General features: G+C 52.6%; 5 protein-coding genes across 16 annotated transcripts; 2 read left to right on the top strand and 3 right to left on the bottom strand.

The window, feature by feature from the left end:
• Positions 1 to 70: 70 nt before the first annotated feature.
• On the bottom strand, positions 71 to 2,617 carry C5H6orf47 (chromosome 5 C6orf47 homolog). The gene has a single exon (XM_004043675.5). The coding sequence runs from the start codon at positions 1,685 to 1,687 to the stop codon at positions 803 to 805; it is 885 nt and encodes a 294-aa protein (XP_004043723.1). The 5' UTR covers positions 1,688 to 2,617; the 3' UTR covers positions 71 to 802.
• A 1,210-nt stretch (positions 2,618 to 3,827) lies between these two features.
• GPANK1 (G-patch domain and ankyrin repeats 1) lies at positions 3,828 to 7,864 on the bottom strand. Of its 11 annotated transcripts, none has more exons than XM_063707129.1 (4): positions 7,616 to 7,864; positions 6,570 to 6,732; positions 5,582 to 6,306; positions 3,828 to 4,453 (listed from the first exon to the last, which is right to left on the bottom strand). In XM_063707129.1, the coding sequence occupies exons 3-4, from the start codon at positions 6,205 to 6,207 to the stop codon at positions 4,009 to 4,011; spliced, it is 1,071 nt and encodes a 356-aa protein (XP_063563199.1). In that variant the 5' UTR covers positions 6,208 to 6,306; positions 6,570 to 6,732; positions 7,616 to 7,864; the 3' UTR covers positions 3,828 to 4,008. The 11 variants fall into 11 exon arrangements, with proteins under 11 accessions (XP_063563199.1, XP_063563193.1, XP_018884626.2 ...); XM_063707123.1 differs by having other exon boundaries at positions 5,582 to 6,309; positions 7,616 to 7,749; XM_019029081.4 differs by having other exon boundaries at positions 7,329 to 7,617.
• Positions 7,076 to 11,821, top strand: CSNK2B (casein kinase 2 beta). Of its 2 annotated transcripts, none has more exons than XM_004043665.4 (7): positions 7,076 to 7,223; positions 8,576 to 8,658; positions 9,623 to 9,725; positions 10,294 to 10,409; positions 10,852 to 10,927; positions 11,074 to 11,263; positions 11,591 to 11,821. In XM_004043665.4, exons 1-7 carry the CDS (start codon positions 7,178 to 7,180, stop codon positions 11,679 to 11,681), a joined length of 705 nt encoding a protein of 234 aa, XP_004043713.1. In that variant the 5' UTR covers positions 7,076 to 7,177; the 3' UTR covers positions 11,682 to 11,821. The 2 variants fall into 2 exon arrangements, with proteins under 2 accessions (XP_004043713.1, XP_004043712.1); XM_004043664.5 differs by lacking the exon at positions 7,076 to 7,223 and adding an exon at positions 7,829 to 7,963.
• Positions 11,822 to 11,963: 142 nt separating this feature from the next.
• Positions 11,964 to 15,303, top strand: LY6G5B (lymphocyte antigen 6 family member G5B). Its single transcript, XM_004043674.5, has 3 exons — positions 11,964 to 12,763; positions 12,911 to 13,039; positions 13,620 to 15,303. Exons 1-3 carry the CDS (start codon positions 12,706 to 12,708, stop codon positions 14,018 to 14,020), a joined length of 588 nt encoding a protein of 195 aa, XP_004043722.2. The 5' UTR covers positions 11,964 to 12,705; the 3' UTR covers positions 14,021 to 15,303.
• Positions 15,304 to 18,440: 3,137 nt separating this feature from the next.
• LY6G5C (lymphocyte antigen 6 family member G5C) lies at positions 18,441 to 22,139 on the bottom strand. Its single transcript, XM_004043676.5, has 3 exons — positions 22,019 to 22,139; positions 20,864 to 21,031; positions 18,441 to 18,866 (listed from the first exon to the last, which is right to left on the bottom strand). The coding sequence occupies exons 1-3, from the start codon at positions 22,137 to 22,139 to the stop codon at positions 18,703 to 18,705; spliced, it is 453 nt and encodes a 150-aa protein (XP_004043724.4). The 3' UTR covers positions 18,441 to 18,702.
• Positions 22,140 to 23,528: the final 1,389 nt, after the last annotated feature.

Below are 23,528 nucleotides of genomic sequence, written 5' to 3' on the forward strand. Positions count from 1 at the left end.
ATTCCCCCTGGATCCTCTACCACCTAAACCCCCAGCTGGACGGTGTCAGTAAGAACAGAGTGGCAGTAACTCTCACTTTGTAGTGGTATATTTAGGATTTGATGTGACACAGTTATTTATTGCTGAGTGAGCAAACCCCTAGCCCCCAAGTGGGGACTACAGGCTTCAGTGCTTCCCCCACACTGCCTGAACTACCAGCCCTTCTGCACTGGCCCGTCTGCCAATACTGCCTGCACTGTCCCCACTCCCTCTGGCTCCCATGATCACCAGATCCGCCCTGCAGGCTCCCTGTCACCTGTGGGGCCCTATCCAGACCCCCTAATCCACTTGCCTAGCAGCCCCACTCTTCCCTCGATGGCTCAGATCCTGAGATCCAAGGAACACCCTGGGTTTCCCAACCACTCTCTTACTGCAGAGGTCTGTCTATCCTGCCCTGGTCTCCTCCACCCCAGGAGAGTTTTGAAAGGTAGAGAGGACCCTTTGGTCTTTATTCTCCACCACCACACTTTTTTTTTTTTTGCTTTTAAAAAGTGGAGGTGGAAAAAAAAAAAAAAACTGAAGGTGGGAGAAAAGTAAAAGCAAAAATAACAGCTGGTGAATCCAAGGGCAGTGCCCTCACTATCCATAAACACAAACACCCTAAATAGTTCTGTTCTCTCCTGTGTATGAAGGGGGGCCCTGCACCCTCGTACTCTGGGGTTTCTTCCCCATCCCTGAGGTCCCTATGCTTACAATTTGGGTCATGCCTCACACTTTTCTCCTAAAGCCCACACTCTCTTCACCCTTTGCCCCCACCCCACGGTCACAGCCCCTTTCCCGGGTCTCCCCTCTGCTCCTCACCTTCCCTCTCCAACCCCTCACTCTCCCAGTCAGTGGCCGCCTCATCCCCATTGGGCTCCCGGAGGCTGACAGCCAGCACCAAGGCCTGCAGGAGACCAAAGAGGCAGGCGAAGTGCAAAGGGTGGGCAGTAAGTAGGCTCAGAACAGCATGGAGCCCATGCAGGGCAGCCAGGAAGGACAGTAGGCCATGTAGCCAGAGGCCCAGCGGTCCACGCAGGCCCAGTGTGTCCAAGGCTGCCCGCAGTGGTCGTGAGCACAGGGCCAGCAGGGCAGAGGCCAGCAGCTCCAGAAGATGCAGGGTCAGGTTGGTGGAGATCTGCAGACACTCTTCTGGGCCCCCCAAGTACCGGGAGGGAGCTCCTGGTTCCCCCTGCAGCCAGCCCAACAGCTTCTCACGCCTACCAGGTTTCTCCAATGGGGCTCCTGGCCCAGGGACGCTCAGTCCCCCTTCAGGGGACACCCCTGGTCTCCTGATGCCACCTGAATCCACATGATCCCATCCGAGTTTGGGACTGGCCCCTCCAGCCTCCAGTCTCCCAGACTCTTGAGTGCTAGAGATAGGCTGGTCCCACTTGAGGGAATCCATTCTTTTGCTCCCTAGCTGCTCAACTTGGGGCTCCTCCTTGCTTGGTTCGGAAGCAGCCCTAGAAACCCTCAATGCCCCCGAGTCCTTAGTCTTGGGATGCCCCACATCTTCCATGGTTTCTGGGGCACTATCCCAGTCACTTCCTGAATTCTCCGAGGAGCTGTCCACCCGTCTGGGTTCTGGGTAAGGCGGGTCAGGCCTCATTGGTTTCCGGCGGTCCCAAGGGCGAGGTAGCCAGCCACCAAGCCGTCGCAGGAACATGGCTGGGGTGTGTAATGGGCCCCCAAATTCTGAGGCTGCTTCCTGGCACTACTCAGACTCTCAGGATCTCCTCAGAAGCCAGAGTCTTTCTGGCTCAGAACAGGTATTTGCCTGGTGATGCAGTCCTACTCTGAATTCAGAAGTGGCTCCTCCCTTCTCTGAATAGTCATGCAGCCTCAACTGTGGCAAGTAGTTTGCTTCCTCTTCAGTTCTGGGGTAAAGGGGGGCATACCCAAATTCATTCACCATCCACACCCCCACAATCTGAGATTCCAAGAATCTCAGATCTGACAAGGCCTGGGTCACCACCAGAGAGTCCTCTCTGCGTTTCCGGATTTCCTTCCCAGCAGGCAGCACCCCAAGTTTCACTCACCAAGGCCACACCCCAAGGTGTCCCAGAAACTGGGGAGGCAGTGCTCCATCCAATAAAGCGGGCAGGAAGGTGGCCCCAGGTCCTAGGTGCTCCTGGATCGTGTAGTCTTTAACTGCTGCCCCAAGGGACCTCAAGGAATAGGAATTCTCTTTGTTAGGAGGTGGAATGAAAGTGTCCAGCAAACTCCAGCCAGCAGCGTTCGTCCCTTGATTTAGAGGGCTATGATTTCTACAAAGTGGCCCGACTGGCCCGCGAACACGCAGCAGAGACGCGGCCTCCACAAGGTCAGAACTAAGATGTCCTCAGAGATCCCCAGTTACGAAGCAAAGCGCGGGCCTACTTCGGGACCCACGCGTCCGGGCGCTGTGCGCGGGGACCGCTCCCGGGCCCAGCGTCGGGGCCGCGGCCTCGGGGAGCCGCCGGGAGCCGCGAAGCCCGGAAGCAGCTGCACCAGGACTGGAAGGACCCGCGGGGGCGGTGCCGCAGCTCATGGGGCGGACCCTGCGAATAGACCGCCCCCGTATACCCCGCGCTGTCTGTGCGCGCCGGACCGCCAAACCGAGATCAGCAAGGACCAGGACTTTAATATAAACCCAGCTCCCCATTTTCCCGGGTTTCTCATGCTTCCCTAAACTCGGTCGCCCCCTACAGCCCCCTGCCCCTGGGTTCTTCTCCACATCCCCCACCACTCCTCCATTTCGCATCCAAGACTTCATGAAAGGCTTTCCCAGAAAAGAAAAAATGAGTCTTGCGACTTGAACAGCCCTCCCCTGCCCCTCTCTGCAAATTTGAATTCCTGGATTTCACAACAGTGAGCTCTTCTTGTGCCTACCACCCGGCATGAGCAAGACAAGAGGGTGGGTGGTGGGAGAGTGGGGAAGTGTGGGAAAGAAAAGTGTAGACAAATGGGTGGAACAAAGAAGTTTGACTTAAAGTTTAGATTTGGAGGCTAGAGTTCTGGTCCCAGTTCAACTAAGTGTACAAGCTTGATAATCGTGGGCCTTCCTATCACACTGGCCTCTTCCAGCAAAACCCTACCCATTCTCATCTCTAGAGGCCTTGACTTCCCTTATCATCCTGCATTATAATATTTGATAACATGGGCCAGGAGTGGTGGCTCATGCCTGCAACCCCAGCACTTTGGGAAGCCGAGGCCAGCGGATCACCTGAGGTCGGGAGTTCAAGACCAGCTTGGCCAACATGGAGAAACCCTGTCTCTACTAAAAATACAAAATTAGCTGGGCGTGGTGGAGCATGCCTGTAATCCCAGCTACTGGGGAGGCTGAGGCAGGAGAATCCCTTGAACTCGGGGGGCAGAGGTTGTGGTGAGCCGAGATCATGCCATTGCACTCCAGCCTGGGCAATGAGAGCGAAACTGCATCTCAAAAAAAAAGAAAAAAATTGATAACATGGCACTTTCCCTCTCCAGCTGTGAACTCTTTGAGGGTGGGGAATGTCTTTACCTATATTCTTGGCACATGGTATATGGACTTATGTTTGTGAAATCAGTGAATTGGCTGTAGTCAGGGAACTCCTCCTGGGGGAAGTGAGACTTGCACGAAGCTGGGCAATTCTTGGTCCAGGGGGGTTGAAAGAATAGGTGGGGGACTCCCAGGAGGGGCTGGGACCTGAAAGTGAACCCAGATTGGCAGGGAGGTGACCTTATCATGCCACCTGGAGAGGCTGCCCCTTCTGACTCAGGTGGGACTTGCATGTGGCTCCCAGGCTTCTGTTTGGCTTCCTCAAAATAGCTTCCAGAAAAGTGAATAAACCACAAATGGTTGATTTATTTCTCACTCTCAGCCCGTCTCTCACGAAGACAGAGCCTATTGACCAAAAACTTGAGGATCTGCATCTGGGCAGATCCCAGGAAGGCGAAGTCAAAGGGCCCAGGTCAGAGGCCCAAGTTCAGACTTCAGCAGCAGACTAGGGTCAGACTTTACCAAAGTCAGAACTCGAGGTTCATGTAAGTCCTTAGATCCCGCTCCCAAGCCCTGTCTTTCTCCTCCCTCCTTCTTTCCTCCCTCCGGCTCAGTGTGGCCACCCGAGGGGGTCTCTCCCTCCCAGCCACAGCTCGGGTATCCCAAGCTGGGAAATGTGTCACTCGGGGCTGGGGTGCTGATCTGTAGCCTAGTCCTTCCTGGTCCCTCTTGAGGACAGTGGGGATGGGATTGGCACGGCCCTCACCCCGGGGTCCCAGCCCCATTCCTGGCTCCCAGCCCCCCCTCAGCAGCAGTTTGAAGCCCGGGCTGGAGATAGGCACCCCAAGTGGAAGGTTGGGAGGCTGAGGACCCTGCGACAGTGACAGCAGGTGAGCAGTGGATGTGCGGTGGTTGGAATCTTGGAAGTGGGTGTCACAGTTCTCGCAGTACTGGAGGGAGGGAGTAGGAGACCTGCAGAGAAAGAAGAAAAAGCATTAAGGGCAGGGGAAGGAAAAGGGGAAGAGTTGAGGCCTCAGAGGGGGCTGGCAGGGTAGGATAGGATCTTTTCAGCTTTTCTGCTAAGGAACAAATTGCCAGCTAGGCATAGTGGCTCACGCCTGTAATCCCAACACTTTGGGAGGCAGAGGCGGGCAGATGGCTTTGAGCTCAGGAGTTTGAGACCAGCCTGGGCAAAATGGCAACGCCTGCTTTTTTTTTTTGTGAGATGGAGTCTTGCTCTGCTGCCCAGGCTGGAGTGCAGTGGCACGATCTTGGCTCACTGCAACTTCCACCTTAGCGATTCTCCTGCCTCAGCCTCCCAAGTAGCCGGGATTACAGGCACATGCCACCATGTCCCGGCAAAGCCTTTCTACAAAAAATATGCTTGAGCCCAGGAAGCAGAGGTTGCAGTGAGCTGAAATCACACCACTGCACACCAGCCTGGGCGACAGAGTGAGATGAGTGAGACTTTGTCTCAAAAAAAAAAAAAAAAAGGGACAAATTGCCTTCCTTCCTACTTAACAGTGAGGGATCCAGGCTGGTCCAAAGGTGGTGGTGAGTTATCTGAATTAATTGTTCACTCAGTTACAGATCAAACTCCTTACTCCACTTTTCCCCTCCTTCTCACTACTGCACTTGACTTGTCTTAAAAACAAATTTCTTTAAACCATTGTGGGATCCAGAGCAGAATAGTTGAAAGAAAAAAATGGTAACCAGACCTAGCAAACTCTTGGGCAAGGGGAGGGACATTAGTCATAATGACTATAGCTAACATTCATGTATTGCATACTATGCGCCATGCACTATTCTAGCATTTTACATATATTAACCCATTGAATCCTAATGACAATTCTTACTACCCCCATTTCTAAGATGAGAAAACTGGAACATGTAGACATTAGGTTGTTTGCCCAAGTAAGTGGAATCAGGCTTTAAATCCAGGGAGCTCATGTTCATAACCACTTGACTATACTACCCTGTCAACCTACACATGAGGATAAGGAAAGAACTCTTCAGCACTGTGCTGGGGCGTCTGGTGTGGTGTGGCTGGGAGAGGCAGAACACAATGAGACATGGGTCTGAGCTAAAGTTTCCCCTCACCGGTTTTCCGGGCTCCTTGTCTCTCCATGGCTCTCCCTGACCATGCGGGCTACCTCAGGGAAGCCAGCTTCTTCAGCGAGCTGAGCCGCATCCCTGCCACTCAGCTCACAGACCCCCACCCAGGCAGCCCCACGGCCCAGGAGATAGCTCACAGCTGCCCCCTGGCCCGCTCGAGCAGCACACATCAGTGGGGTCCACCAGAAGGCATCCCGGGCGTTGATATTCCCCCCAGCTCCTCCTGCCTCATGCGGTTCCAGCAGTCTCCTAAGTTCTGCCAGGTCCCCCTCCTGGGCTGCCCTCAGTATCCGGTGAGTCATCTTATCCTCAGCCTCAAGGGATCTCCCTTGTCCATGTCTTCCTGATGCTCCTTCTGCCACTGCTTCTACTGCTGGTGCCTTCATTATTCTTCTTTTCTTTCTCTTTCTTTCTCTGGCAGGTTCAGTCTGAGATCTCTGGGAGTCAGGAGCGCTGCTCTCATCCCCAATCAGGGCCTCATAGAAAGCTCGGGCTGCAGCCCCATCCAGGGTGGACTCTGGCTTCTCGGGCTGTGGCTGCTGCTGCCCATCCTTCCAGAGGTCGCTGGGGTCAGTGGCTGGGGTGAAGGTGATGAGCAAGGGCCGGGACATGGCTTTTGGGAGAACTGAGAAAATGATACCAGGCAAGGGAAGGATGAGACAAGTAAGCCAAGCTCGTGGTGACCCTGTAGCAACCACAGCCTCAGAGACCTGCTGGGATGAGAAAAAGTAGTCAAAAACACTTTCCTGCCGCTAAAGTAACCCCACAACTTAGGACTCTGCAGGGCCTAAGGGAGAGAGACTTTGCGTAAAAACATGGAACCCTACAATACCGACTTTGCTCCTCAGTAAAGATTAATAAAACTCCATGAGACTGTTGTCCAGAGGTCCTGCGTCCGGCCCCCACCCCCATCCTCACCAACAATAAATACCAGCCTCTTTCTGAAACCACTTTCCCACCCCGTAAGACATACCAGTAGGAAAAAAAAATCAGCCTGTCCCTTTAAGTCTTCCGCGATCCCATTTCGGAGTTTCCTCTTCCCAAACAAAAATAGATGGGTCACTCCCTAGAAGATCTCGGGGAGAGTCTCCAATACGTGTTGCTGTGTAGCTTCCGTACCGCAAAATGGCGCCATTCTAATCAGAAGAGTTGACACAATCAAATAGCCACACGGCACGAAGACGCATGCGTGGCGACAACAACAACAAAAACCACAACCCACATTACTTGAGGGCTCAGGCGTGCGCAAAGCTCCGGGTTCAGTTTCCCGCGCTGGAACTTTTCCAATAGTAAACGAGCAAAGCTCCGCGCGCCCAGGTGGCGCGAGCACTAGGATCTGTCGGTTGGGGTCCTACTTTTACATAACGCCCCCACAATGCCCTTCGCCTTCCTCAACGTGGCCCCCCGCTCCAAGCCCATTTTCTGGAGCCAGGAATCCACTCTGTGGGTTAGGAAAGGCCCTCAGGAGACGGAGGGAAACCTGTGGAATGCCGAGAAGCCGTGTAATGAAATAACGTCACGCCTGCCCCTCACCATCACTCTGACCAGGGTTCGAAGGTCACACTTAGAGCCTAAGGGGAAATGGAGAAGTGCAAAGGGACGAGCAGAATGGCTGGCACCACCTCAGGTTAGCGCACTGGGACGTTCCAGTTCTCACACCGCCCAGCCCACCCCACCCCACCCCACCCCACCCCACCGCACCCAAGTCCCTACGCACGGAGCCAAGCCGCACCTCTCCCCTCATGAGGCAGGAGCCCGGAGGAAACAGTATGCCCGTCAAGGGTCTCTGGCGGGACTGATTCGCACTAGGGGCCGAACAGGCAATAAGGACCCAGCGGATTGGCCGAGGATAGGCCAGTCCCCTGGGCAGCAGCGCCGCGCCGGGACTAGAGGGGAACGTGAGGAGAGCTGCGGAAAGGGATCCAGCCTGGCTCCCTCCTTTCCCCGCCCTAAGTCAGCCTCTTCACCCAGTGAGCACAAAACTGTATTGCCCAGACTCCCGGGCCCCGAACGCCATACCTGGCTTCCGCTTCCGGTGGCTTCTCGTTGTGCCCCGCCCGCAAGCGCCCTCCTCTGGGGCTTCGTGACAGCCAGGTCGTGCGCGGGTCATCCTGGGATTGGTAGTTCGCTTTCTCTCATTTAGCCAGTTTCTTTCTCTACCGGGGACTCCATGTCCCGGCATCCACCGCGGCACCTGACCCTTGGCGCTTGCGTGTTGCCCTCTTCCCCACCCTCCCTAATTTCCACTCCCCCCACCCTACTTCGCCTGCCGCGGTCGGGTCCGCGGCCTGCGCTGTAGCGGTTGCCGCCGTTCCCTGGAAGTAGCAACTTCCCTACCCCACCCCAGTCCTGGTCCCCGTCCAGCCGGTGAGTCTGAAGTCGTCGCTGCTCCGAGTCCCTTGTCTCTGGGAGCGGCACATGGGGTCTCCGGACTTTGATGTGGGGGCGGGGGAGGAAGCGACCAGGTCCGGCACGAAGGAGGGAGAGGTGGCCTGAGGAGCGGAGGGGGGATGTGTGGATTCCGGTGAAAGGGACCTGACAATCGCCCCCAACCCGTGAGAAAAGGAGGAGCCCGGTTCTTGCTTGAGAATGATAAACTTGGAAACCCTTGGGAAAGGCGTCGGGGTCATGCAGAGACTTGCATTGGTAGGGAGCCTGAGTCGAGGTCTCTGCCGGAGTTGACACAGAGGAGAGAGGGCCCTGGCCTTCGGGAGCTCCAGGGATGTGGGTCGGGCTGGTGGGTCAAAGTATCTGTTGGCTTCTTTCAAGTGGTGGGACCCCAAAGAATGTTTAACTTCAAAGAAAAGGGGCTGAGATGTAAATTAGAGGAGCTGGAGAGGAGTGCTTCAGAGTTTGGGTTGCTTTAAGAAAGGGTGGTTCCGAATTCTCCCGTGGTTGGAGGGCCGAATGTGGGAGGAGGGAGGATACCAGAGGCAGGGAAGGAGAACTTGAGCTTTACTGACACTGTTCTCTTTCTAGCTGACGTGAAGATGAGCAGCTCAGAGGAGGTGTCCTGGATTTCCTGGTTCTGTGGGCTCCGTGGCAATGAATTCTTCTGTGAAGTGAGTTCTCTTCAACCTCCCTACTTGCCAGCTTCACATATCTTCCCACCAGACGTTCCTTCACATATTCCACTTCTACACTGTTCTCTTACATGCTATTTGAAAACTTCCTATCAGCAAAGAGTCCCCTCTATAAACCCCGACGAACCTGTGCTAAAGTGGCAAAACTGGGGCCCAAGTCCTGAGTCTGCCACCGTCGAGCAATATAACGTTGGGCTAGTCAATTTGTGTCTTTTTCTTTTTTTTGAGACTGGGTCTCACTCTGTCACCGAGGCTGGAGGGTAGTGGTGCGATCTCGGCTTACTGCCACCTCTGCCTCCCAGGTTCAAGCGATTCTCCTGCTCCAGCCTCCCAAGTAGCTGGGATTATAAATGCCTGCCACCATGCCTGGCTAATTTTTGTATTTTTAGTAGAGACAGGGTTTCACTATGTTGGCCAGGCTGGTCTCGAACTCCAGACCTCAAGTGATCTGCCTGCCTCGGCCTCCCAAAGTGCTGGGATTATAGGCGTGAGCCATTGCGCCCGGCCTGTATCTTTTGTTACTAAAGTGGCACTGCTAGTACTTGTCTCAGGTGGCCTTTAGGAAAATTGAAATGCTACACATTGAAATGTTTTGTTCAGAAACCATGCTGTTCAGCTTCCACCTTCCTTAGCCAGCTGAGAGGACAAAACTGGTTCCTAGAGACGGGATACAGGAGTGGAGTAGGGACAAAGATCTTGAAAAGAATGTCTAAGAAAAAGATTGCTGTACCTGCTTATCCTTAGAAAAGAAAAGCCAAAGCTTTTATGGGAGAGAGTGTAGGTGAACTAGGGAGAGACACAAGTACTTCTGCTGAGTTGGGAGTGAGAAACAAGCACAACAGATGCAGTTGTGTTGATGATAAGGCATCACTTAGAGCATTTTGCCCAGGTCAAAGATGAGGATTTTGATATGGGTTCCCTCTTGGCTTCCATGTCCTGACAGGTGGATGAAGACTACATCCAGGACAAATTTAATCTTACTGGACTCAATGAGCAGGTCCCTCACTATCGACAAGCTCTAGACATGATCTTGGACCTGGAGCCTGGTGAGGCACCCTCAGGGTTGTTTTGTGTGTGTGCGTGCACTATTTTTCTCTTCAAATCTCTATTCACTTGCCTGAATTTTGAAATTTCCTTTGGTTCTCTGATTTCTTTAACCCCAAATTCATGCTTTATTTTGATCCTCCACCTGACTCTTGTCTAGTTTTGTGACGTATATCACTTGTTCTCATGTTTTCTAAATCCGCAATTCAGACCTATTCCAAAATGCGTTTCCTCATGGGTCTGGTTGGTTGTCTGTTTCTCCTGCTTTGCACCTTCCAGTCTAGAGTTTCATCTTCTGCATTGACATTGTTGCAGTTATGTATTGAGGAGGGAGTTGGGAGGGAGAGTAAGGAGCAGAGGCTGAAAAGGTGTGAAGGGAAGGCAGAGCTGTCTTCGTTTGATGCAAGGGTCAGAAGCCCAGGTTTCTGGGTCCCATGCCCAGATGTTGGATGGGGTAAGGCCCAAAAGTAGGTGCTAGGCAAACTGAATAGCGCGCAGCCCCTGGATATGGGCAGGGCACCTAGGAAAGCTGAAAAACAAGTAGTTGCATTTGGCCGGGCTGTGTTTCAGATGAAGAACTGGAAGACAACCCCAACCAGAGTGACCTGATTGAGCAGGCAGCCGAGATGCTTTATGGATTGATCCACGCCCGCTACATCCTTACCAACCGTGGCATCGCCCAGATGGTGAGGCCTCTCTGCTCCTACCTGCTTCCTTCTGAGCTGTGAGGGACACAGGTTCCTGCAGCAAGAAGTCACGTTTAAGCCCTGTTTAAGGAAGCTAGCTGAGAAGAGGGGAAGAACCCCAGAACTTGGGCCTGGGAATTGAATTCTGATTGGGGGTCATCCTGAAGGGATTGTTTTCAGGGAGGGAGACAGACCTTGAATCAGAGAGTTGTGATAGACTGCCTCTTCCTCAAGGAACAAACAACAAATGGCTCTGATGGTTTGTAGCCTGCCTAATTGGAAGAAAGGCAACACAGAAGTTTGAGAGCCCATCTAGTCCAGAGAAGGGGCCTCTGGACAGAGGTGGGAGGATTGGGGGACAGAGTGGTATGGGTTGGGCTGCGAAGGGAGTTGCCTCTTCTTTACATCTACCTGCCAACCCCTTCCATTGTATTCACCTCAGTTGGAAAAGTACCAGCAAGGAGACTTTGGTTACTGTCCTCGTGTGTACTGTGAGAACCAGCCAATGCTTCCCATTGGTGAGTGTTGAAGAAGGGAAAGGAAGGCACCGTGTGGCAGTCTTATGGGAAGGAGTTGGGGCTCAACACATTGGAGCCTGAGTCCTGAGGGGAGGTTAGGTAGGAATAGGGGGATACCTGGCCTGCTGAGTCTGGCTGTCTCCCAGGCCTTTCAGACATCCCAGGTGAAGCCATGGTGAAGCTCTACTGCCCCAAGTGCATGGATGTGTACACACCCAAGTCATCAAGACACCATCACACGGATGGCGCCTACTTCGGCACTGGTTTCCCTCACATGCTCTTCATGGTGCATCCCGAGTACCGGCCCAAGAGACCTGCCAACCAGTTTGTGCCCAGGTAGGGAGCAGGGAGAGTCATTAAGGGTCAAAGGAAAGGCCCAAGATCCCCCAGAGAGGGGAGGACAGGGCATGGCCCTTTCTTGAGGCCTGCTTCTCCCAGAATCAGGGCATCTCCCTGCTGAGTGACTGTGGGAAAGTTATTTGATTATCTGTGCTTGAGTTACCTTATTGTAGAATGTTCTTGAGCTGAGAAGTTGGGAACCACTAGGCTTTAGCTCTGAGCAGGTCCATAGAGGAGCTTAGGTGGGGAGGTGGGAATGCAGGTGACTGGCAGGGCCTGGATGGGGCTCATGCTGCTGCCTCTCTGACCTCTGCCCTGGCCTAGGCTCTACGGTTTCAAGATCCATCCGATGGCCTACCAGCTGCAGCTCCAAGCCGCCAGCAACTTCAAGAGCCCAGTCAAGACGATTCGCTGATTCCCTCCCCCACCTGTCCTGCAGTCTTTGACTCTTCTTTCTTTTTTGCCACCCTTTCAGGAATCCTGTATGGTTTTTAGTTTAAATTAAAGGAGTCGTTATTGTGGTGGGAATATGAAATAAAGTAGAAGAAAAGGCCATGAGCTAGTCTGCTGGTGCTTGCTGTTGGGGAAGGGAAGGTGATGGTGTGTTGGACTCCAGGGGCCCTCATGGCCCAGCCCACCCTCCCCAGATTGAAAACCAGGACAGATTTGTGCTCAGTGGATTGGGTGGTGTTTTTAGTATGGAGCAGAACAGAATTCCTAGGACTGCGTGTGATGAAGTGCAAGGTCAAAAGGAAAAGACAAAGCATGTTTCAAAGATGAGAAATATTTGTTTGGATATCTATGACTGTCTGTTTATACTGTAAGGGGCTTAAATCAGCAGCTCCATCTTTTAGTTTTAGTTCTAAAGGAAAAGTAGCCTAAAGTCAGTATAACTAAAGGGTGGAACGAGGTGGGACAAGGTCCGGAATTGCTGCTCAGTGATGTGTGTGTGCCTGCTGCTGGTGGAGCTGAGAATGCTCATCTCAGAAGGATGGGGATGCTTGATTTCCTGGCCAGGTTGTCCCAGCACAGTGGGGATTGGCCCTGTTGTATGACGAAGACAGCACATGGTGGCAGAGATAGATACTAACCCATGGACTTTCCAAGGGAGGGAATAGGTCTTTGGAGGGTATGCAAGACAAAGGTAGACACTGGATAAAGAACCCGGTAGTGCCCAGGTATTACCCCATCTGGGCCATTGCTCCCACACTCAGGAACCAGACGTTGTGGGTGAGGACATGCTGTCCCTCCTGCCAAGTAATAACTTCCTTCCCAGCCAGGATCCTGCCCCAAGTAGGAATATAGCTCTGCATTTACAGCAGCTCCTGCTCAGACCTTGTCAAAACCACCCTGCAGCTTAGGATTAAGGAGCATGGTCACAGGAAGGTGGGGTTTCAGGGCATCCCCTCAGGAACTGCCCATCTCCCCAGAATTCCAAAATGAAGGTCCATATGCTTGTAGGTGTGCTGGTCGTGGTGGGCTTCACAGTAGGAAAGGGTAAGTGGGGCCCAGGGGCAGGGAGGGAGGAAGGGGTAACTGAGTCCAGGAAGGGGGTGGAGCGTGGCCATGGATAATCGGGCTTCCTACTGGCCCAGGGTATTTGAGAGTGACCCAGTGCCTCCATCCCTCCTTCTGCCTCCCCAGTTCCTGTTCCCGACATCTGGACGTGCCACTTCTGCCTCGTAGAAGACCCTTCTGTAGGATGCATTTCAGGCTCAGAGAAGTGTACCATCAGCAGCTCATCCCTGTGCATGGTGATCACCATCTATTATGGTAAATAAGGTCCCAGGAAGGGGCTGCTGGTGGGGCAGCCAATGGCTTGGTCTTCTCTCCTCTCACAGATCAGGGCTGCTCCGGGCATGGGGTACAAGAAGAGAGGAGGGGCTGAGTGCAATGGCTCATGCCTGTAACCCTAGCACTTTGGGGGGCTGAGGCAGGTGGATCACTTAAGCTCTAGAGTTCAAGACCAGCCTAGGCAACATAGTGAGACCCTGTCTCTACAAAAAAATAGCCAGGCATGGTGGTATGCACCTGTAGTCCCAGCTACTCGGGAGGCTGAGGTGGGAGATCTCTTAAACTCAGGAGGCATAGGTTGCAGTGAGCCAAGATTGCGCCACCATGCTCCAGCCTGGGTAACAGAGCTAGACCCTGTCTCAAAAAAAAAACAGAAGAATCTTGGAAGGAGGGGTCTAAGGTTCTAGGGGGCCAGCAGAGCTCACTCTTCTAGCCTCTTGGAGGAGTCTGGGTTAGAAGTAAGTTAGGTCTGGGTGAAGGATGGGAAAAGTCAGTAGCAGGGGTTCTTGGACTATGGGAAGCTATTGGAAGGGGTTATCAGCTTTCCCCTCTCCCTCAGATGTCAAGGTTCGCTTCATCGTTCGAGGCTGTGGACAGTACATTTCCTACCGCTGCCAAGAAAAACGCAACACCTACTTTGCAGAGTACTGGTATCAGGTCCAGTGCTGCCGGTACGATTATTGCAACTCCTGGTCAAGCCCCCAACTCCAGAGCTCTCTGCCGGAGCCCCAAGACAGGCCCCTGGCCCTGCCTCTGTCTGACTCCCAGATTCAGTGGTTCTACCAGGCCCTGAACCTCTCCCTGCCCCTCCCCAGTTTCCATGCTGGGACGGAGCCTGATGGCCTGGACCCCATGGTCACACTGTCCCTGAACCTGGGCTTGTCTTTTGCTGAGCTGCGCCGCATGTACTTGTTCCTCAATAGTTCAGGACTTTTGGTTCTTCCCCAGGCTGGACTCTGACACCTCACCCTTCCTGAATTCCACAGTGCAAATATCTTTCTGTAACACCCTCAGCATCCTGCACTGCCCTCTCTGAAAACACCCACATTCTTTGGTCACTGTGATTTCTTAGGCCTCCGTCTGTTGTACCACTAGCATCTATATGACTTTTGTGTAATTTTCTCTCTTGAACTCTGGTGCTGTTTTTTTTGTTTGTTTGGGACAAAGTCTCGCTCTGTCACCCAGGGTGGAGTGCAGTGGCATGATCTCTGCTCACTACAACCTCCACCTCCCAGGTTCCAGCGATTCTCCTGCCTCAGCCTCCCGAGTAGCTGGGACTACAGGCGTGCACCACCACGCCTGGCTAATTTTTTGTATTTTTAGTAGAGACGGGGTTTCACCATGTTGGTCAGGCTGGTCTCGAACTCCTGACCTCGTAATCTGCCCTCCTCGGCCTCCCAAAGTGCCGGGATTACAGGTGTGAGCCACTGTGCCTGGCTGAGCTCTGGTGCTGTTCTTCCCCCTAGAAAAGAATCTCTAGTGTGGATTCTGCCCAGACAGGCTGACCTGAGAAAGGCACAGTGGTTCCTCCATTCCTTCCCCATCATCTGAGTGTTCCAGTATCCCCCATCCCTCTCAATCCAGTCACCTGCCTATTGACATCTAGCTCTGTTTCCCCTGTCTTGTCCTTGTCTCTAAGACCCAGTACCAGACTGAACTAGCAGCAAGAAGGACGAGGAGGCCGGGCATGGTGGCTCACGCCGGTAATCCCAGCACTTTGGGAGGCCGAGGTGGGCGGATCACTTGCGATTGGGAGTTTGACACCAGCCTGGCCAACATGGTAAAACCCGCTCTCTATTAAAAATAGAAAAAATCAGCTGGGTGTGGTGGCACACCTCTGTAATCCCAGCTACTCAGTAGGCTGAGACGGGAGAATCACTTGAACCCGGGAGGCAGAGGTTGCAGTGAGCCGAGATCGCGCCACTGCACTCCAGCCTGGGCGACACAGTGAGACTCCGTCTCCAAAAAAAAGGATGAGGAATAGAATTCTGTGCAGATGTCCTGACTTGGCAATCTTGTGTCCCTGCCTCACTGTCTCCACCAACCCCCGCCTGTCCTGGTGGTGTTCTGCCTCCTGTCCTCTCTTGCTCTCTTGTCAGTCTCTGGCTTCCTCGGCCCCATTTCACTTCACTGAGTCCTGACACCCATCTCCCTAGGGGCCTGTGAGAGGAGAGGGAAGGGTCTGTTCTGTTCAGCTCCATGTCCCCCATTTTCCTCCACAATAAACTGGGACTGGGCTAAAACTGTGTCACATTGTTTGTGGGGTCAGGCTCAGGTGTGGGCAGGTAAACACAGATTAAAGAGGGTTAATGCCTGGCGCAGTGGCTCACGCCTGTAATCCCAGCACTTTGGGAGGCTGAGGCAGGCGGATCACTTGAGATTGGGAGTTTGAGACCAGCCTGACCAATATGGCGAAACCCCATCGCTACTAAAAATACAAAATTAGCCGGGCTTGGTAGCGCATACCTGTAATTACAGCTACTCGGGAGGCTGAGGCCGGAGAATCACTTGAACCTGGAAGATGGAGGTGGCGATGAGCCGAGATCGCACCATTGCATTCCAGCCTGGGCAACGAGTGAAACTGTGTCTCAAAAAAAAAAAAAAAAAAAAAGGGTTAGTGAGGTTTGGGATCCAGATAGGATTGCAGAGCCCTCTCCATTGCACTTGGCGTTTGTCGCTTCCTCTCGGCCTCCTGTAAAGGGCACACATCCCTCCCCACCCTCTGCTTAGCTGGAGATCAAAGCATGGGGACTGTGATTCTTCCCAGCCTTAAACATACCCTACAAAACCTAGAAAGTTAGACCCTGATGATGCCAGGTGTTTTCACCTAAGAAAAGAAACTTTCGGCCAGGTGCGGTGGCTCATGCTTGTAATCCCTGAACTTTGGGAGGCCTAGGTGAGTGGATCACCTGAGGTCGGGTTTGAGACCAGCCTGACCAACATGGTGAAATCTTGTCTCTACTAAATATGAAAAATTAGCTGGGCATGGTGGCGCATGCTTGTAATCCCAGCTACTTGGGAGGCTGAGACAGGAGAATTGCTTGAACTGGGGAGGTGTAGGTTGCAGTGAGCTGAGATCACGCCATTGCACTCCAGACAGGGCAACAAGAGCGAAACTCTGTCTTTTAAAAAAAAAAGGCTGGGCGCGGTGGCTTGCCTGTAATCCCAGCACTTTGGGAGGCCGAAGCAGGCGGATCATGAGGTCAGGAGTTCGACACCAGCCTGACCAACATGGTGAAAGCCCATCTCTACTAAAAAAAAAAAAAAAAAAATTAGTTGGGCATGGTGGCACGTGTCTGTAATCCCAGCTACTCAGGAGGCTGAGGCAGGAGAATCGCTTGAACCTGGGAGGCAGAGTTTGCAGTGAGCCGAGATCGTGCCACTGTACTCCAGCCTGGGTGACAGACCGAGACTGTCTCCAAAAAAAAAAAAAAGAAACTTTCTCTTTAAACCAGAAAGACTCAGGAACTCAGAGCCACATGCCAGAGTTACCTGCTGCTGGGGCCCTGGACTCCTGCCATTCCTTAGTTCCTTTCAAGGATTCTGGCATCCAGGATGCCCTCTCGAGGGGCCCAATTTGAGGGGCAAAGTGCTGAGAGCACTGATGTTGGGCTGCAGTGGTTGGATCTTCATGCTAATATTTTAATTTTGAAATAGTGCAAACGTATAGAAAGCAAGGATGGATACAACAGCCTTTTCCATACACTGGATAAACATGCTGGACATAACGCTGCTCTGAGTCAGGCTTGGTATTGAGCAGCAGGACTCCCAGATGAGTATAGCCAGGTGTCTGCCCTTCCAAGTCTTGCAGCCCAGTACTTGGGTTATGAAACCTTTTTCTGAAAAGCAGTGCAGCTTTGTGGCTGGGAGGTCCAATCCCAGCCCCTCTACCACTTGGATATGTCAGTCTCTTCAGCCCCACCTTGGTCACCTGTCAAGTAGGGATAGTGCCTCAGATGATTGAGAAAACACATGTAAATGTGCATACACAAGTAGAAGTTAAGGCCTTTTCCCCCTCAAAAAAATATATTTGCCCTAGAGTCATGCATACACAATGTTCAGCTTTTTTTTCTAAGGTTCTTGCTATGTTGCCCAAGCTGGCCTTGAACTCCTGGGCTCAAGAGATTCTTCTGCCTCAGCCTCCAAGTAGCTGGGACTACAGATGCACACCACCATGCTCACCTGGCTGATTTACTTATTTTCAAACCTTTTTGACAAAACATTCAGAAGCTTGCATATATCACAAGATGGATTTTTGTAAACCACACATCTGTGTAACCAGCCACCAAATCAGCGTGAAGACCTTTACCCGCAGCCAAGCCTGCCTCTGTTCCCCTCTCCCAGGTGCTCTTCCCAGCTCTGGGGTAGCCGCTGTCCTGACTGGTAGTAGCTTAGATGAGTTCTGTCTGTGCTTGATGGAAATGGCATCGTACGCATCTACTTTTACCTATACAGTGTTTTGCACACGTGTTAACAAATCTGTGTGGCCTGTACTCTGACGGAAAACACCAAACCAATGATAATTAAGTCATGAGGCAGTTGGCGTACAAAGAGAGGTACAAACCCTTAATGTGCCCCCCAACCCCCACCTTGCTAAGTCCACCCTTCTCCGTGACCTCTGACGTCAGTATAAGACAGAGAAAGGCCCAGGTTTATAGCAGGTCAACCTGGAAGACACCCTCAGAAGCTGAAGAGCTTGGCCCAGAATTGAAGAGACCAGGACTCCAATAGGTCTAACGTCTCTTTGAGAGTGGCCTTCTCAGCTCAGGGGGTGACTCACGCCTGTAATCCCAGCCCTTTGGGAGGCCAACGCAGGCAGATCACTTGAAGTCAGGAGTTCGAGACCAGCCTGGCCAACTGGTGAAACCCCGTCTCTACTAATAAAATATAAAAATTAGCCAGGCGTGGTGGCATGTGCTTGTAATCCCAGCTACTCGGGAGGCTGAGGCAGAAGAATCACTTGAACCTGGGAGGCAGAAGTTGCAATGAGCCAAGATCACACCACTGCACTCCAGCCTAGGTGACAGTGAGACTGTCTCAAAAAAAGAGTGGCCTTCTCACCCACCTCCTTCTACCTGGGCCTGGTCCTTTCGCAGCCCCCTTCCCACCAACATAGCCCTCTAAACGCCCCCAGCCCCCACACAGCTCTGGTCTGACAGCACTGCCGAGGATGCCCACTAACTTTCTGGCGTTCACCATAGGAGGGCTTTCATTTCCTCTTTCTCTTTTTGTGTCTAGAGCAAATCACATACCAAGGCAGGACAAGAGCACAGCTCAGCAGAGCTGGGGGTCCCTTACCTGACCCATGGTAGGGCAGTTAGGCAGGTGCACCTCCCTCAGCCTTCACCTCCACCAGAAGAAAGAGACATACCAGTTTGCACACAAATTTATTTGGGAGAAACATCCAGGGACTAGGGGACAAGAGAGGAAACCTGGTGGGCAGTAGGGCTGGGGGTGCAGAGTAGGAGTAAGTGTGCTGAAGGGCGTCAACCAAGAGGAGGAGCCAAGGCTGGGGTCCAGTGGCTGGAGGGAGGCAAGGAGGGCTGGTATGAGGGACTAGAAGTCCTGGCCAAGCCCAGATAGAAGTCAGGAAGGTGGCTGGAAACTGGTGGAATTTTACACCAAAGTTTGCTGCAGTCACACTAAGGAGTATAGAGCCCTCTGTTTTGAGGGTCATTGCAGAAATCCAGGAAGCAGCATTGAGAGAATATCCAGAAGCCAGACACCGGAGAAGTTCGGGTATTTGAACAATCACTCATCTGCTCCTTACTTCGGCAGTCACTCACCATGATGTCAGAACCACTGCCTGGGGAGGGACAGTGGGCACCAGTGATACGGAAGTCCCCAGGAAGAGCCCCAAATCCTCTCATCCCCACACTCATAAGTCAAAAAAAAGAAAAAGAAAAGATTCCTGTAGTTAGGCATGGGTGGACATGCCCAGTGTTCACCAGCCATGGAACTCCACTGAAGTTCCCATGCAAGGCTGGAGGAAAAGAGCCATATGAAATGTGATGGTTGGAGGGGGAGTTGGGAGTTACTGAGCCAAGTGAGGAGAACTAGCACCATAGGACCATGTGAGAAAAAGCTGGGAAATGTTTTGGAGATTGGGTGGCAGGAAGGAGGTGTATTGTGATTTATTTTTCAGACCAAAAGTAAGAGAATAAGATGATGTCTGCTGCTGTTATACATAATAGAGAAAAATCTTTGTGCCTGCATCCCAAGAAGTCATGTTCAGGGATGTTTGCTGCTGCCCTGCTTGAGAGAAATGACCAAAATGCCCATCAATAGTGGGATGGGGAAATCAGCTGTGATATGCGCATGCTATGGAGTAGTATACAGCAGGTCAATAAAACAAGGAAGCTGTTTACAAACTGATATCGGAACATTCAGTTCCCCTAACTGTTAAATGTGGAATAATGTTTACAGTGGGATGCTACTATCTTGCGTTGGTGGGGGGGAAGAGGTGAAAAAATAGTAAACAGCATATTTGTGCAGGGTGGAATGTGCATAAAAGATTGCAGGAGGGATCATCCAGAAAGTAAAAAAAGTGGTCACATGTGCAGGGGAGCCAGGTGGGTTAGGGTAGTAGCGGGAGACTTTGGTTTGATGGTATTGTATACTCTGATATTTGACCCACATCTGTGCATCGGCTATGTTAAAAGGGTAGTAAGAGGATTTGAACACAGGCAGCTGCATGCAGTGGTTGTTGAGAGCACCATCTCTGGAGCCATCACAAATTCTGGCTCAGCATCTGTGAGACTCAGGCAAGGTTATGACCTTTCTGCACCTGTTTCCTCATCTGTAAAATGCAGATAGTAATAATACCTGCCTCAGTGGATTGCAAGTGTTTAGAACAGTGCCTAGCACATATTATGTGTTACGTTTTTGCTAACTTAAGAAAGGTGGGGGGTCGGTGGAAGAGCAGGCATCGGGAAGGAGTCAATTTTCAGCGAGGGAGATGTCCAGTGGTCAACGGGATATGAGGAGAGCGGTTTGACATAACATTCAGATTCAGAAGGAAGTGGTATGTGGCTGCTGGTTGAAGCCAGCAAAGCAGATAAAATCCTCTGCTTTTGAGTATATGAAGTGGGAAGACAGCTAAGGACCAAACCTTGGTGAACATGAACCACTAAGGGTCAGAGAGAAAACGCTCCATGAAGGAGACTGAAGAAGCCGTGGAGGATGCAGGAGAAGAGCAACAACAGCAGTAACTGCAGACAGATGCGGAAGCAGACAGCGTGAGGACAGGCAAGGGCACCTGGAGATCTGGAGGGTCCCCGTCAAAGCTGCGCACCTTGATAGGGTAGAAGCTATTCAGCTACAGATTGAGGAGAGAAGGTTAGTGGAAGTGGAGACAGAGTGTGGCTCTGAAGAAAAGGGAAGAGAGGCTGGGCACGGTGGCTCACGCCTGTAATCCCAGCACTCTGGGAAGCTAAGGTGGGTGGATCACCTGAGGTCAGGAGTTCGAGACCAGCCTGGCCAACATGGTGAATCCCCATCTCTACTAAAAATACAAAAAATTAGCTGGGCGTGGTGGCGTGCACCTTTAATCCCAGCTGCTTGGGAGACTGAGGCACAAGAATTGCTTGAACTGGGGAGGTGGAGGTTGCAGTGAGCCAAGATTGCGCCACTGCACTCCAGCCTGGGTGACAGAACAGCAAAAAAAAAAAAAAAAAAAAAAAAGACAGGATTGGAGCAATGTCTTATGGGATTATGGGAACAAGACTTGGGGTGCAGCTTAGGAGGCTGAGAGAGTTTCCGTTTGGGAGAGTGCTGGGCCCATGACAGGAGAAGGCCACTTACTGTTCTTTATGTGGAGAGTGATGCAGCTGCTGCCAGCCGGGGTGAGGCAGATGTCAGATCCCAGAAGGCACCCTAACTCCTCGGTCTCCAAGAGGCATCGGTAGCAGCACAGGTATTTGGGGAATGGAAGTGGTTGAGGGGGTTCCCAATTGACAGGAACAAACTTACCTAGAACACAGAGAAGTGCTGACCCCACTCACACCCCATTCTACCTCACACCCTACCACTGCCTGATTCCAGGCCACTCAACCCCACTCCTCCCTCCCTTCCTGTCTCAGAAAACCATCAAAGCCCCAATTCTCTGCTTCCTTCCCCAACTGCATACACATACATCCCCCTTTTCCTCTGGTCCTAAGGCCAGACCACATGTTAACAAATCCCCAGACCCAGCAGAGCACTTGGTGTTAGGCAGAGGAAAGTGCTAAACCAACACTTTGAATCCTGTGTCTCTGTGGCTGGTGCTTTGCAGCCAAGTGGGGAGCCCAGCAGGCTGGACTCAGTCTTGTTCTATCCTGTGGATTCTGGTTTTCTCATCCAGCACACTCCCTAACCCTCCCTATTCTATGTTGCCCTCAGATCCGGAGAGGATTCCTTCAGTATCTCTATTCAGGTCACTGCTGTGAAGTGAGACAGCCCTGGGGTGGTCACTAGAAATCTCCTTCAGAGGCTGGGTGCGGTGGCTCACGCCTGTAATCCCAGCACTTTGGGAGGCCAAGGCGGGCAGGTACCTGAGGTTAGGAGTTCGAGACCAGCCTGGCCAACATGGTGAAACCCCGTCTCTACTAAATATACAAAAATTAGCTGGGCTTGGTGGCTCATGCCTGTAATCCCAGTTATTCGGGAGGCTGAGGCATGAGAATCGCTTGAACCCGGGAGGTGGAGGTTGCAGTGAGCCGAGATCTCGCCACTGCACTCCGGCCTGGGATACAGAGCGAGACTCCATCTCAAAAATAATAATAATAATAATAAATTTTTAAAAATCTTCAGATTGCACATCAGTCCATGAGCAGGCATTCCCTACCAAACCCATCTGTCCCATCTCTCCTCCTGCATGGGTTTACCTGAGCATCCTGGACAGGTGTACCCAGACACTTGGTGTCTGTGGGTTTCTCCATCCAGGCCAGGAGACCCTTCTGAACCCTTGGAGCCACTTACCAAACACCAAGCTCATCATGACCAGCACTATTAAGAGGACCGTGTAGAGGGCTTGGGGGCTGCTGTGGAAGCACAGGGGACCCAGACTCTGGCTCCCTGCAGGGCCTGCCATAAAACGCATGACTGCCTGCTGGCCTCCAGTTTGGGCTTATATTGGTGGAAGAGAGGTTGGCCAAGAGGAAGGAGAGAGGCAACACCAGCTCAGGGTGGAAATCAGTGCCAGACCAGCCAGAGGGGCGGAATGTTCGCACCCACAGCCACTCTGGGGCATAACATCCTGCTTGAGGGCAGGGGACCAGCAATAGGGGAATGAGAAAAGGAACTGTCTTTCCTATTAATTGGACAGATGTTTATTGAATCACTGCATCAGGTGTTGGGGATACAACCCTGCACAAAGTCTCCACCCTCACAGGGCACAGTCTAGTAGGGGAGACAAGTCCACCAGCAATGATGTGGGGAGGGCAGAGTGCTGCCAGGAGCACCTCGACAGTTAAACCACTGACCAGAGGGATTTCAGCAGAGGAGTAACTTGATCGGATTTCTGTTTATAAAAGATTGCCATGGCTGCACATTGCATTTGGGTCAAGAGTGGAGGCCGCCGGGAAGTAGGACGCTATTCCCGAGTCCGGTCACAAGATGGCGGACTGGTCCGGCAGAAGACGAGCAGGGACGAGGAAGCGGGGCTAATGAACCTGAGATACAGTTAGAAGACTGGACAGATTTGCTGTTGGACTGAACGAGGGGTGAGGGAACAGGGGTAGGCTTGCACAAGGAAGTGGTACCATTTTCCAAGATAGGAAACATGTGGTCTGTCTCAAAAAAAAAAAAAAAAAAAAGCAAATAGGGGGTGCCCAGTCCCACTTCTCATACCCTGGGGACACCTGTCAGACATCCTAAAACAAGGACACCTGGATCCCAAGCGATACGTACTCAGCTCAGTGTCCCCTTGGGGTTCCAGGAACCCAGCGCCTTCCCTCACCTCGTCCTTTTTCCTGCCCCGCCTGTGCTCAGCTGCGGCTCAGTGGGCCTGATCTCCGGAGCCCACAGAATCTGGCGCTGGGCGTCCGCTCTCCGCGCCTGACCGCACCTCAGAACTCCGGTAGGACGGGGGGGTGGCCCCCCGCTCAAGCTCTGTTCCCTGGGGAAGAAACCTGGAAAGTGCGAACCGCGCGTCGGGACCCAAGCATCGGGCCCCAGCGGACATCCGGAGCCCGAAGCGGCTCCCCAGGAAGGCGGCGCCGTAGCGCCACTCTCCCTCCCAGGCGAATTCTGGAGACCGCGGCCCCAGGCGTCTCACCCATTTTCTCCGCTGGGGACCCGCTGGGCTCCCCATCCTCGCCTACTCGGTCCCCACCCCACCATCTCAGTCTTGACTCAGAAACTCAGGGTTTTTACTTTTAGGATCGTTGGGCTGTGCGTTAGGGGAGGAGGGGGTCCTCAGCGTCCAGGAACGACACCACCTGCTCCAATTTCCCGTCTGGAGGTTCTGGTCGAGGCTCCGAACTCGGGT

The sequence above is a fragment of the Gorilla gorilla genome, chromosome 5 (assembly GCF_029281585.2).
Source record: "Gorilla gorilla gorilla isolate KB3781 chromosome 5, NHGRI_mGorGor1-v2.1_pri, whole genome shotgun sequence".
Taxonomy (NCBI): domain Eukaryota; kingdom Metazoa; phylum Chordata; class Mammalia; order Primates; family Hominidae; genus Gorilla; species Gorilla gorilla.